This window comes from Choloepus didactylus, chromosome 13 (assembly GCF_015220235.1).
Source record: "Choloepus didactylus isolate mChoDid1 chromosome 13, mChoDid1.pri, whole genome shotgun sequence".
In the NCBI taxonomy this organism is placed as follows: Eukaryota; Metazoa; Chordata; class Mammalia; order Pilosa; family Megalonychidae; genus Choloepus; species Choloepus didactylus.
This window is the reverse complement of record NC_051319.1, coordinates 78,707,777-78,721,096: the sequence shown is the minus strand read 5'-3', so window position 1 is coordinate 78,721,096 and position 13,320 is coordinate 78,707,777. Positions and strand designations below refer to the sequence as shown.

Sequence of the window (13,320 nt, the reverse complement as noted above, 5' to 3'; positions counted from 1 at the left end):
TTGGTAATCTCGTTTGGGAAATTGGCTTCCACAGCAGGAACTGACTACTTAGCATGTACCCTAAATCAAGAAAACACAATGCTCCCACCTCCATTGGATTTGTCTTTTTAAAAATTTAGTTCTGAGCAGTTGACATGCTTCTTCCCAAGCCTTTCTATAAGGCAAGTTCATCTTTAAGCTCTGCTTCTGATGTTCTTCTTTACCTAAAATGATTCTGAATCATTAGTATAATTAAGGAAATACTATGTTAGGCCTTTTTTTTTTTTTTTTTTTGTATTTGCATATGAGACCAAAGCTGCAAAACAGGAGCTAAGCATGGTGATTATGCTGGTCCAAAGGGGGCCAGATCTCAACACTTTCTTCTGGGCCCGTTGCCAAGAAGAGAGCTAGCTGCTTGATGGGAGCATGGTATGCTTCCTCTAAAACCTCCTTATTTGGTGGGTTTTCCCCAGATACAGAGAAGAAAACCCAAAGGAGGCAACCTTCGAAGCAGTACCATCTGGCTTCTCAGGCCAATGAGAAGTATGCAGGTCAGGCAGGCTTGCAAAGAACAGGCGTGTCCTGTCTTACATGCCTGGCACATCTAAGATCACCCCAAGTTGAACCCAAATAACAGCCAGCAAAGACAGCCATGTGAAACCAAAATGTCACAGAGAGGTAACTGGCTGCTGATAAATCCCTTCTAAATTTCACTTTACTAACTCAGCCAAGGTTTAGTTCCTGTTTTGCAGCCTTATGGAAATTTAGCTGGTTAGATCATTTGAAATATGTAATCACTTGACATACTAAAGCATCTGTGTGTGCCCAGAGGCACACGAATGGCCATCTGATCTAGCCCTATCCTTGTTTAGGAAACACGCTGGAGAAGAAAGGTGGCAAGGAGTTTGTGGAGGCTGTTCTGGAACTCCGGAAAAAGAATGGGCCCTTGGAAGTAGCTGGAGGTGAGGTGGGGAAGCTGCTGTGCTTATTTAGTGTGGCACTTGCAGTATTAGGGAAACCGTTTTAGGAGACAGCTTAGAATTCAGAGGTGATGCAAATGTAGGAAAGCCTGTTAGCCTTACAACCTAGAATTTCATCACATGCACATTGTCGGGAGAGGTTCCTGCAAAATACTGTAAATTTTTATTACTTAAAATAGCTCCTAAATATTTGATGTCTAGACCTCAAATTTTCAGGAATTTAAGAGCTGAGAATTACAAATGGTGATACTGAGCCATGTGCAAAACTGCTGGTGAGAGATTCAAATTAATACTCTTCAGCAGCCATCTGTGTTTTTAATTGGAAAAATATAAATATGCATTTCTCATTTGTCAGTTACACCTTTCCTGATAGGGGCAAGGAAAAATGCTGACTTATAATTGTAATCTGATGTGGGGAGAATTTTGTAATTTTTGGTGGTCAGTAGGACATGCATGGCCAGGGACCTGCTGAGGGCCTGATTGTCCAGAGCAGGGGGTCACCCAACTCACCTGACCAGCTGTGTGAGGACAGGCCATCCCCTTCCTCTCTGTGGGTTCCAGTTTTCTCTTCTTGCAAGATGATCCCAAAGTGCCCATCCTGTCTTTCAAATCCTGTTTCAAAAATCAACCTCAATTAAATAAGGAAATCAGTAATTTCTACACAGCGTCCTATCTCACACCCACTCAGGGCCCAGGGCTGAGCAGAGCAGAAGGTTCACCAGGCCTTGCGCCTCTTCCCCGGTGCCCACACTGGCCTCGACGGCTCATCTTTGGCTAGCAGGGGGCCCAGTAGGGCTGAGAGAGGGACATTGCCTCTTATCTGCCATGTCTGTTTTGCCTGCAAAGGGCATGGAATGCTGGGGGTTGCGGGAACCACTCATTATCAAGTTCCTCTGGGCAGTTACCACTCGAGTCACAATATACAAGGGAGGCCACACACATTAGGTACACAGCTAGAGGCACCTGGCCTTTCCAGCCCAGAGGTCCTTGCCCATTGGTGCTTCTCAAACCAGGCCAAGTTTAAGCCCAGTGGATGACTCTTAGTACATGGTCTGAAGAGGGGAGGTCATGGTTCTGCCACTTAACTTTGCTGGTGAAACCTGAGCCTCAGCTTATGCAAACTCATTAGATTTACTATGGCTTAAGATATTTTTGTTGTTCTGATTTTAGGAGCTATTTTAGAAAATGTTTTAAAATATTTTAAAAAGTATAATGAAGATAATAAAACATAACCTTGCCTCACTGCCCAAAGATAGTCACTGTTAACATGTATCTTTCTAGTCTTTTCCCATGCATAGTTTAGCAGTGCCTTCCATGGGACAGACCAGTGAATTAAGCCCCCATTCCCAGGTTTCTATAGGTTGGCACCAGTCCTGAGTTCTTGAACCCAGTCAGGGAGCAGAGCAAAGACTCTTAGTTCAGAGCTGTTTCTACTACATCACAAGAGATACCACCCACAAATCACTTTCTTCAATATCTATTAAGAATGACTGTAACAACCTGTACCTTTTGGAAAGTACTGATGGGTATTCCTCAAAAATGGGTTCTGTAGTTCCAGTAGGTTTAGGAAACACTTGGCCAAACAACAAAAGAAGTCTTGGGTGTCTTATGGTAGCAGTAGTGTGGGGACATTGACATGCTCCTGTGTGTGCTTCCACACAGTGCTGCGCTTGCCACCATGGACCCAGGGCCCTCTTCTTTGCAGAGCATCTTAGGAAACACGGATCCTTGGAATACATCCTGGGAGACACTGGGCTGGCATGTTACATTTCCTGGTGTGCAGCCAGACCTGAAGTTGGGTTCTTAACTCTGACAAGGGGTAAAGATTGAGAGGGACCCTGGACAGGCGGGTCTGCTGCAGAGATGGATAGCCAAAAATGGCTCCTCTTCCAGGAATAGAAACAGTTCCATCCTTAAAAAAAAAAAAAAAAAAAAAAAAAATCTAATTCTGGCAAAATTATGCAGGCTCAGTTAGTTACACAGCCCATCAAAAGTTGTCCTTAGCAGGGATCAGTGGCAGCAGTGACACTAGTAAGACTGCTTAGCCACTCATTAAAAGGTGTTGCTTTCCTAATAGGTTTATCCTGAATTGTGTCTAGGAGATTTATAGATACTTCATAATTATTTGCACGTGAATCCACTTGAAAGGAGGTAGAAGACCAAAAAAGGCAATTAATATGTGGCCACAAACATTCTGACACATTCAGTCAAGTTGGATGGTTAATGTTCTATTTTCTGGGAGAACCCCACATGTTTTCTGAGGGTAGAGAGAGGGCTTTCTATAATCATGGCCAAAATTCTGGTGATGTATCCCAAATGCCAGCTTCCCAAGGGGGGGTCTTGGAATGAGTGTCGTCCTGAGTGAGAAGACCAAATGATGAGCAGTTTCCAGCCCCAGAACTTATGTTGGAATGACAGCACAGTAGGCACCTGGGTCCTTTCCTATTACACAGCTGTAGGTGGGCCCAGGAAAATGCACTGTAGCTGGAGAATGGGTCTGTTTGGTGTTTTGCGCACATGCTGTACAGAGGTACCGAACTCACTATTGCTGTCTTGTCCCCTCCAGCCGCCGTCAGTACCGGCCATGGCCTGCCCGCCAAGTTTGTGATCCACTGTAACAGTCCAGTCTGGGGTGTGGACAAGTGTGAGGAACTTCTGGAAAAGACGGTGAAGAACTGCTTGGCCCTGGCAGATGATAAGAAGCTGAAATCCATTGCATTTCCATCCATTGGCAGTGGCAGGTGAGGGTGCACACGTGTTCCTGTGTCAGTCGTGGATATGTCTCGCGTATACTCACCCATAATTGTGGAGTTCTGACTGTGCAGAGCCTGTGAGGCTGCCTGAAAGCACTTGCCAAAATACACAACAACGAGGAGCATTTTGAGAGACAGAGTGAGACACGAGGCTTGAGGACAGTATGCAACGTGAATTGTGATAGCATGTGTCCTCACAGAAGAGACCTCAGTGTGCTCTGGGACTGTCAGAGATGGTGCCTCAGGGAGTGAGTCTTGGACAGTCAGATTTAGTCAGGAGGACAGGAGCGATGACTGCAGGGATACTAAAAAGAGAGAGAGCCTCCCCAGTCCAGCCTGTAGACAACTTAGAGTTCTGTATCCAAAACTGTAGCATTCTTTGGCCAGAGCTCCCTGCTTTTTTATTCCCATGCATCCTTCACCTCCCCAAACATGACCTACCTCTATCCTATTATCCTAGCCACCTTAGGTGACCCTGATGGCCACTAATAAGGTGAAGGAACTGGGAAACAGGGTTAGGCTTCAACCCCACCTCCATCCCTGAAATACCCCCAGGAGGCCTCACTGAGCCCTTCAGGAGCTGCACAATTGCCCCTAAGACAGTTATGCAACCCAGAGGGCCACCACTAAAGAGTCTCGTCTTTTAACACTGGTGGGTAGATAGGACTCAGTAGTGACCCCCAGACTGCCTACCTGGTTGCACACCCTCAAATGTCAGTAAATAGTCTATCAGGTTCCTGCCCCTCAGAGTGGGACTGAGCCTGAGCGGGAGTCGAGTCCTGGCTGAGCTACTAACCAGCTGAGTGATGGTACATAAATTAATACCCACTCTGAGCCCAATCTTCTGCTCTATAAGATGGACATCATAATCCCCCACGCAGTGGCTCACAGTTGCTCTGGAAATTAAAGGTGCTCCTAGAGGGGAGAATGCTTTGAGAACTCTCTGTCATGATCCAGATGTAGGGCTTGTGGAGACAGCCTGCCTATGAGGTGTGTCCCACCTCCCATTACATCACCAGGGTCCTCCTTGCCAAGGGTCCAAGTTGCAGGCCTCCAGAGGGCTTGGGATCTGGATTGGGCACTAAAGCAAAGGGAAACTGCCTTCAGGAGGCTACAGCTGTTTGTATCTTGGGACTAAGTGGGGGGGGGGGGTCATAACCCTGGGTTCTGTATGGGCAGGTGGCTTGGTTTGGACAGAGTAGCTGCTGCCATACCTGGGGCTTCCTATCCCAGATGGTGAACCTTCTGGGGTCTCTGCCCACCAGTCCCTCCCAGAGCTCAAGGAAAGCAAGGTTGTACAGCGGCAGCACAGATTCCCAGCAGGCTGACATCTTACGGCACCACTTCCTGTGGTAAAGGCTGGGCACGAGCAGGCTGCACTGCCCTCCTGGGTGAAACCGTGTCACAGTCCTCATAACCAGTCCTTGTAGTATAGAAGACTTCTCCTTTCAAAGCACTTTCCTTCCAAACCCATGAGAGGATAGAGAGTAGAGTTTGCTGTTTTCATCTCAGGCAGGCCTTCTAACAGTGACAGAGCTAGTCTTGGGTGAGCTTCCTGTCAAGCCACACTGGGATTTCTCCTCCAGCAGAGTTTAGACCTAACAGAAGTCCTTGCCCACAGGCAGATAGGCACTGCCACCATTCCCTAGGGCTTGCAGTGGGCCAAGGAGGCTGCATATGACCAGCAGGACCTGCCAGAGTCCCTGGCTCTGGGAAAGATCTCTGGTTATGCCTGAACTTCTCCTCTGGTGCCACTATCCACCTCCATTGACAGCAGAATGAGCATTTGCCTGGCAGTCTCTCAGTAGTTAGCGAGCTGTAGGCTGGCTCACCTCCCCCTTTCCTAGCCCTGCAGTTCTGGGAAGTGAGGGCCTCCTGACCAGGTGCTCCTTGGAGCAGGGTCCCCTCAGTCCACACTGCCCTGTGAGAGCAGGCTTTCTCCTTGAGCCTATTGGCAAAGGAAGCTGTAGTGCCAGAACAATTGCATGTCCCCAGGGTGAGTGTAAACCATGCTGTACCCACACACTCATGCATGCCTGCACGTGAACATACACTCTGCTCTGCACTGAGTTCAACTTTACTCCCAAGTGTAGGGACAACCCAAATGCACCCAGTTGAAAGCTGACAAGACTCCCTGATCACACATGCATTGTTTCAGATTGCTGTCTACGTTTTAAGCAACTATACTTTTTCATTCTCGTTTGCCAAGAGCATATGATGAATATCATTTTTAAAGGGTATCATTCAAATGCATAATGAAAGAAAAGCTAACAGAGATAGAGTCAATTAAAAGGGCTTTTAGATGCTCTAACAGCACCTGGCAAAGATAAGCAATACTTCATAAGAGGGTCAGTAAACACCCAGAAGATTAAACTTTCCCTGGAACTTTTAGAGCTGTATTATAGGTGCCAGGGCCCAGTCCCAGAGGGATTAAAGACATTCTTTTCCAAATGCTTTAGATTCAGAGATTAAATAACCATGCTTCCTGCTTCTCCCACCCCTACTTATCCTCACCTCCCACAAAAAGTCTGTTCTTTGCCACTGTGCTGCTGTGTGACCTTTACTAAATTAGTCAACCTCTCTGTCCCTGGACTTTCTTATCAGTAAACGAGGCTACAAGGACTGCCCTTCCTCACAGACAGTTACGAGGCACAGTTAATTAATGCTTTGGTTGCACTTTGATCTCCTCTGATGAAAGGTGCTTCCAAAGAGAGAGGCAATAGGAGTCTTTATTGGAGGCAATAATTTCACGCTCTTTCATATGGCTATGGGGAGATTTTTAATTGGAGCATAAAAGTAATTCCCATAAAAGAGCATGTGTTATTACAAACTTATTTACATTTTTCATGGAGTAAAAAGTTTTAAAAAATAATAAATTGAAAGCTTTTAAGAGGGTGGAATGCCAAAGGCAGCACATGTGCACAGCCGCCTGGGCCCAACATCTGCCAGGCAGACATTGCCCCACAGAGCCGTGTAAACAGCTGCCCTCTCTTTCATGAGTAAAGAGTGGGATTACACTAGAGCTGGCCAGTAACTCACAGTGGGTTTTAGGAGGGGAAATAAAACGGCTTGTTTGTGGCATCTAGTGTCTCCGACATAAAAGTCATGTTGGAATTAAAACAACATAAACACAGACATGTTGGTAAAGAACTAGGGACCTTTTTCTCTTAGCCGAGGCCCATCATCTTTGGCATCTCAGGAGGGATGACCCCCAGTCGGCTCCCTCTAGCCCACTGGTCCCAGACAAACCCAAAAGCACACTTGGGGCGAGTGAGACCCCGCAGTGTAACCCCAGTCTTGGAAAACACCTTTGGCATCTGGACATCCTGTCCTCACCCAGTCTGGTCGCACTATTTATTGACACCCACACTCCCTCAGCTCTGTTTGACATTAGGGGGAGACCCCTTCCAGAGAGCCAATACATAGGGAATAGCTAGTTTGGGGCTTTGATTAAACTCTCCTTAGATTTATGAGCTTAAAAGGAAAGCCAGTTTGCTTTTTTCAAGCGACCATTTATAGCACCAGGCTGACCCCTTTATCTGCATTATCTCACAACATTCCTCAGGGGGAGCACTGTTGCTGATTCTACTCCAAAGGTGAAGATACGGAAGCCTTAGAGGGGTTAAGTAAGTCATCTGAGGTCATACAGCTTGTCCTTGGTAAAGGCAGAATTTGACCTCAGAGGCCATGATGTCAGGCACAAGGAAACCCTGCCTCCTGTTCCCCGGGGTCAGACAGGCCCTTGCTCCCATCTCCTCTCACTCAGCCAAAAGACTGCTGCCTGCAGACTTTCTGTGTGCATGGATTTTATAGGAAACCTGTGGAAACACCTTGAAATTCCCTGCCCTGCCCAGGAACACAGAAACAGCCGTCAGCCTGTACTCCTTAGGAACTGGCCTGAGAAGAGAAATGTAAGGACAGAAACAACTCAAAGGCCTTTGAATTGGGGGATTTATTAACCCAAAGCATGTGAATGAGCCCTGGAATGAAAGAAGGGAAGAGACCAATTTGGGGCTGGGCTGCCCTGCCCCTGCAGCTGCAGGAGCAGAACCCATCAGGGATGCTGGATCCCTCATCCTCCCCTCCTGAACGTCAGCATCTCCCTCCTGCAATCCACTGCTCTCCCACCAGGACTCTCATGGCCTGGTCTTTACCCCTGGAGGCTTAAAAGCCAGACAGAGCATGGGCAGACTGAAAGGCCGGGGAGCAGCCAGCACAACAGTGGGAGGAGGACCTAATCCTAGCAGAAAAGGGTCCAAGACATCCAGCCCTACCCATCTCCCAAACTGCAAAGACAATTAACTTGACTGTACCGTTGTATTGGCCCACCTTTCCTCCTACCCTGCCTTTGAGGGCAAGCTCCCAGTCTGTCTCCTCCAGAAAATTGACCCAGGTTCCCCCACATGACACAGCCTTTCCCCTGTGACTCCACTTGCTCCTTTCTGCTCTTAGCCTGAATTCCCCATGCCTGCCCCACCCGTCTCTGGAGGGTGAGCTCACTGAGAGCAGGGATGCATGGAGATGCCTCACCCATGGGAGGGGCTCAGCAGAAGGTATAAGCATGTAAACCTTTTCTGGAGTGTGGCCCTTGGTACAGATCTAGACAGGACAGTGGGGCAGGCAAACGTGCACAGCCCCTGGCCCAAGTGGGCACCAGACTGGGGTTGCCCATGGGGACCCCTTGCACCTATGGAAACTGAGGCCCAGGACATTTGGTGAAGGCAGTTCCAGATACAGTTGGAGTGGCTGAAGAAAGCTCCAGCTATCTCCTTAGTCTGCTTAGGGCTATATTGTGTCTTGGAGGAGGTGGCAGCTGGTCTGGTCTGGAAGGCAGCCACAGCATGGCTATAGGACAGAGTGATGGCCTCAAAGGCAGTAAGCCTAAGATGGGGAAGGAAAACACAAAGATTTGACCAAACAGGAATGGTCACTTTGAGAGACTCTGGTTATGCAACAAAGAAAGAAACCCAGCTAGCTTTGAGAAGCCAAGATGATGAATGAGATGCCAGAAGGCAAGCGTCTTTCCTAAATGCAGTCAGCGCTTGGGCAGGGAGCCCCTCCATAGTCCCTTCACACCCCGGCCAGCCAACAGTGATGGCTTCCAGTCCTCTGAGGGGACTGGGCATCACAGACACAGACAGCAGCTCTTCGGGGGCTGGAGGCCCACATCATAGCCCAGCGTAACCACGTGTGGGGCAGTGATGGTAACGGCCACCAGTCACAGCTGCCATGGGGCCTGGGGTCAGGGAGGCAGTTCTCCCCTGCACACACCCTTGAAAAGACCCTTTGAGACCACCCCCTTCTGAAATAACTACTGTTGACTGAGGACTCTTATGTCCCAGTCCCTAATATGGATTATCTTGTTCAGTCTTCACAGCCATCCCATAATAGGTCCTCTGACTACCTCATTTCACAGGGTGAGGAAACAGGCACAGAGACAGAGGCAGGATTCAAACCCAAGCCTGGGTGGCCCCAGGGCCTGAGCACCTGCTGCTCTGCTTTCCTGCCTGGAGAGGGGTGGGAGCCGCCATGCGTCAGAGGCAGACCTGAGCCTGGCTGCCCAGGTCACTGCCTGTGCCTCAGCTGCCCCTGACCTGAGGGCTCAGGGCTCCACGGGTAAAGCACTCTTGCTAGATCATCTGCTTGTACGTTCCAGTTTGTCACAAACCGACTTCTAACTGTGGAGCCTAGAGACCATTTTGGTCCTCACCTGACCACTCTAGGAAAGCCATTACCTTTGCTGTTCGTCTTCGTGGTCCAGGGTGGCCACAGCTCCATGCCCAGGTTTCTTCTTTAGACCCTGTGGCTGCCTAGAAGAGAGGGATAGGTTTGCCAACATGAGGTCTTCCTGGAAACAAATCCAGATTCACATTCACCCTGTACAGCATGAAGGACAGGGCCAGGCATGCTGTGGGGGAGAACATCCGCTCTCTGTTAATAGTAGGACATGCAGCGTGGGCACTGCAGGCCCAAATCCTTTAATCCCTCCCCTTCTCCCCCATTGGCTGGTTCTTAACCTTTGGGCCCACTCTGCAAGCTCAGATTATAAAGTCATTGTTAGCTACATGTAGAACAGTGGTTCTCAAAGGTGGTCCCCAGACCTGCTGAATCAGAAACTGGGGTGAGCCAGGATCTGTGTTTTGGCAAGTCTTCAGTGATTGTGATACGGGCTACAGTTTGAGAACTATTGATATAGAGCAACAGGAAAGAACATTGCATCACTGGAAGTCACAGATCCTTTTTCAGGGGTCCACTGCAGGGGAATGGAGTCATGGGAGAAGGGTCTGTGTTAGAAAGCACTGGGCATAGGTAAGAGTGACTGTGCACCTTTGGTGCCCCAGGGCACAACTTGGGTCTCATACCGAGCAAGGGCAGATGGGCAGGGGCAGATGGGCAGGGCCACGTGCTGTGCGTCTGCATCGCACCACTTCTCACCTGGCTGGGTCCCGAGTGAGTGAGTGTTGGAGGTGTGCAGTGGCACCGGCAGAGCAGCAGCAGGTGGCAACTCAAGAAGCTTGCACTGGGGCCAGCTCAGGTGGGATGGTACTGGGGAGCACAAGAGGAGACAGGCTGCAGCCATCAGGTCACACAACAGACTGTGCAGGGAAGTAGGCAGGAGGGCACCATTGGGAGCTGGAATGTGGAACAGGTGGGGCACGGGCTCAGGCTTTACCTGCAGAGAGCACGATCTTCACAGCCCCTCTTGGCCCCCACGCAGGTCACATCCCCCGACTGGGTTCTTCCCAGTTCAGAAGCCCCTGGGAGCCCCTCAGCTGAGCACAAGCTGCTTCCAGCTGTGGGCCCAGCTCCCTGTCCTGCTGGAGCTAGAAGACATGCCCCACTCCTGCCTGTCTGGCAGCTCACACCCTCCTGCTCCAGTTCTTCTCACCAGGGATGAAATTAATGGGGGTTGTTGTAATCTGATCAGTCTTTTGGGCAGCAGCTGTATTTACAGCAGGAAAATAAACATTTGCTCTTTGTGAGACACTTAAAATGGGCCCTTATTCTAGTGACCCTGCGTGTACAGCCTCCCCCAAAAGCTGACTCTGGTCCCTCCTCTCAGGAACAGGGTCTGGGTGGAGGAATGGCAGCCCGTCCCCCCTACTGCATCCCACAGGGGGTATGAATTGGGCTCCCCAAAGACTTGCACGCACTCCCTTAGGAACACGCCCATAGAAATGACCCCTAAAAGTGGAAGGCCAAGTTTACTCCCCTAAGTAATTGCCAAGGTGTGTCTTGTTCAGAATAACCTATACTCTGTGCTCCGCAGCTCCTGTAAAAATAGTCAAGGCAGCTGTGCCAGGGGTGGTAAGAAAAGCTTATCCCTAGACCAAGCTGTCAGCTCCGAGAAGGGAAATGGGTGTGAGGAGAGAGCCCTTCCTCATGGAATATCTGCCCCTCCCCATTCCTAGCGAGGCACCCTTCTTCCTGCGCTGTGACCGCCACCCTCCATCCTGTCCTCCCTGGTGAGACCACCACTGAACCTGCGAAGTCAGCCAGAAGTGATAGAGCACAGGGGTGTCCTTCGGAGAAAGCTGCAGACAGCTACCACCACCATCCTTGCCCGATCATCTCTGAAGCTCTCTTTCAGCCTCCCTTTCCTCAGTGGTGATGTCCCGTATGCTGCCTGCTTTGTAGGTTCACTGTATGAGGAGCAGCAGCCATATGTGATGGAACCCCCGACCCTGGGTCACACCCCATTAATCGCCTGCAGGCTCCTCCATACAGGCTGGGAACATGCCCTGGGAGACACCCCCTACTGTCTACAAATGGGCTCCATTTCTGAAGAATCTGGAAGTTACTAGGGCCCCATCATTGAGCTGGGTAAAGCCATGTTTGATGATTAGAGCCACCAGGATGGTTTTCTCTTGAGCGAAATGCTCTGAGATGCTGTAAGCACTAACCGTAGAGTAGGAGTGGCTCTCCAAGGGAGCCAAGCGGATGAGCCAGACTTGGCATGTCATGAGCGAGGCTGGAAGGGTGACAAGAAATCCCACTCCCCAGGCATCTGAAAACCTGTCCACCTGGCAGCAGGTACCCCATTGAGAGTACCAGCCAAACTGCCAGGTGGGTCCAGCACCCAGGTGGCTGATAGTTCATGGACCAGCACAACAGAAAACTCTAGATCTGCCAGATGAACAAAGACATCCCCACAGAAGCTGGCCCACAACTCCCACCCTCATATCCTTAACTGTGATTGGGACCAGTAAGGGATTTGAATCCAGGGCTACTGGCTCCAGAGCCCCCGCCCCGGTCACCCAGGCTGTGCATGTGCAGCATTGACCAGGAACCCCTTGGCACACAGGGCGGCAACACCGGTTCTTCCAGTCCTGATTCTAGATTCTTGTTTAAATTCTGAGCCCCTACGTACAAAAATTGCCACACAACATTTACTTTAAATGGCCACAAGTAAATTCAAGTGAGTTTGGTGTGAAGAACTGGCTGTTTCCCTTGGAGTGAGGAGATCACGTGGCCCAGGTTTCTCCCCTGCACCCACAGCCCCCTGACACCCAGTCTGTGGTGGGCCAAGCTGGTGTGGGGGCTGGGGTCTTGGCTATCCACCCTGCACCATGAAAACTGAAGACAGTAGGAACCTCTTGTGTGGCTGGAGGCCAGTTCCTTCCTGGACAACCCCCAGCCTCCAGCCAAGACTCATCTGGAATGTCTCAGGACCCTGTGGGGTCTCCTACGCTGTGCTAGACACAGTGAGGTTGGGGAAAAGAAATGCAGGAGCTCACGCTCCTCTGAAGCACACCACTCACCTTAAAAGCATACTCTGTCACACCTGCCGGCTGCCTTTCAGAAAACTTCCTGGCACTCCTTTCTCTGAAGGCACTGGGCACATCCTCCCTCAGGCCCCAGAACTCGGCCCACTTGTCTGCCTCCCGTCCAGAGGTACCTGCTCCCTCGCACCTGTGCCTGAGCAGCGAAGGGCCCAGCACTTCTCACAGACACCGGGACCCCACATGAGGCAAACTGTAGCCCAGGTGGCCCTGGGCAGGTGGGGGTATGGGGAGGGGTGGGTCATGCAGCCACTGTCGCCCCCAGGTTTCTGAGGGCCTGTTGTCTCTCCCACAGGAACGGCTTCCCAAAGCAGACAGCGGCCCAGCTGATCCTGAAGGCCATCTCCAGTTACTTTGTGTCAACAATGTCCTCTTCAATCAAAACGGTGTATTTCGTGCTTTTTGACAGCGAGAGTATAGGCATCTACGTGCAGGAAATGGCCAAGCTGGATGCCAACTAGGCTGAGGAGCTGCAGCACCGGTCCACACCGTGTCCCCCGCCTCCAATTTGCAAGAAAGAAAAGAAAAAATCCCCTTCACTCCTATTGGAGGCGGGAACCCTTTCATTTTCAATTTTGCTCATCTAGGGAAAATAAGGTTTTGGTTTTCAGTCTAATTGTTTTTGACCTTCTAAAATGTTTTTACGTTAGCACTGATAGTTGGCATTACTGTTGTTAAGCACTGTGTTCCAGACCGTGTCTGACTTGTAGTGTAACCTAGGAGATTTTATAGTTTTATTTTAATGAAATCCTGATCGGCACAGAGCAGTGGAAAAAAAGCAGTGTCTTTTACATATGGCAGAATCCAGGAAGCCCCATTTTGTAA

At 49.9% G+C, this 13,320-nt stretch overlaps 1 protein-coding gene across 5 annotated transcripts in view; it reads left to right on the top strand.

The window, feature by feature from the left end:
• Positions 1–13,013, top strand: part of LOC119507572 (core histone macro-H2A.1) — a 95,635-nt gene extending 82,622 nt beyond the window's left edge. For all 5 annotated transcript variants that reach the window (XM_037800733.1, XM_037800732.1, XM_037800735.1 and 2 more), the window contains exons 7-9: positions 852–941; positions 3,526–3,700; positions 12,791–13,013. In XM_037800733.1, the coding sequence (XP_037656661.1) occupies positions 852–941; positions 3,526–3,700; positions 12,791–12,956 (431 nt within the window). In that variant the 3' untranslated portion in view covers positions 12,957–13,013. The remainder of the gene's footprint in view (positions 1–851; positions 942–3,525; positions 3,701–12,790) is intronic.
• The last annotated feature ends 307 nt before the right edge of the window (positions 13,014–13,320 follow it).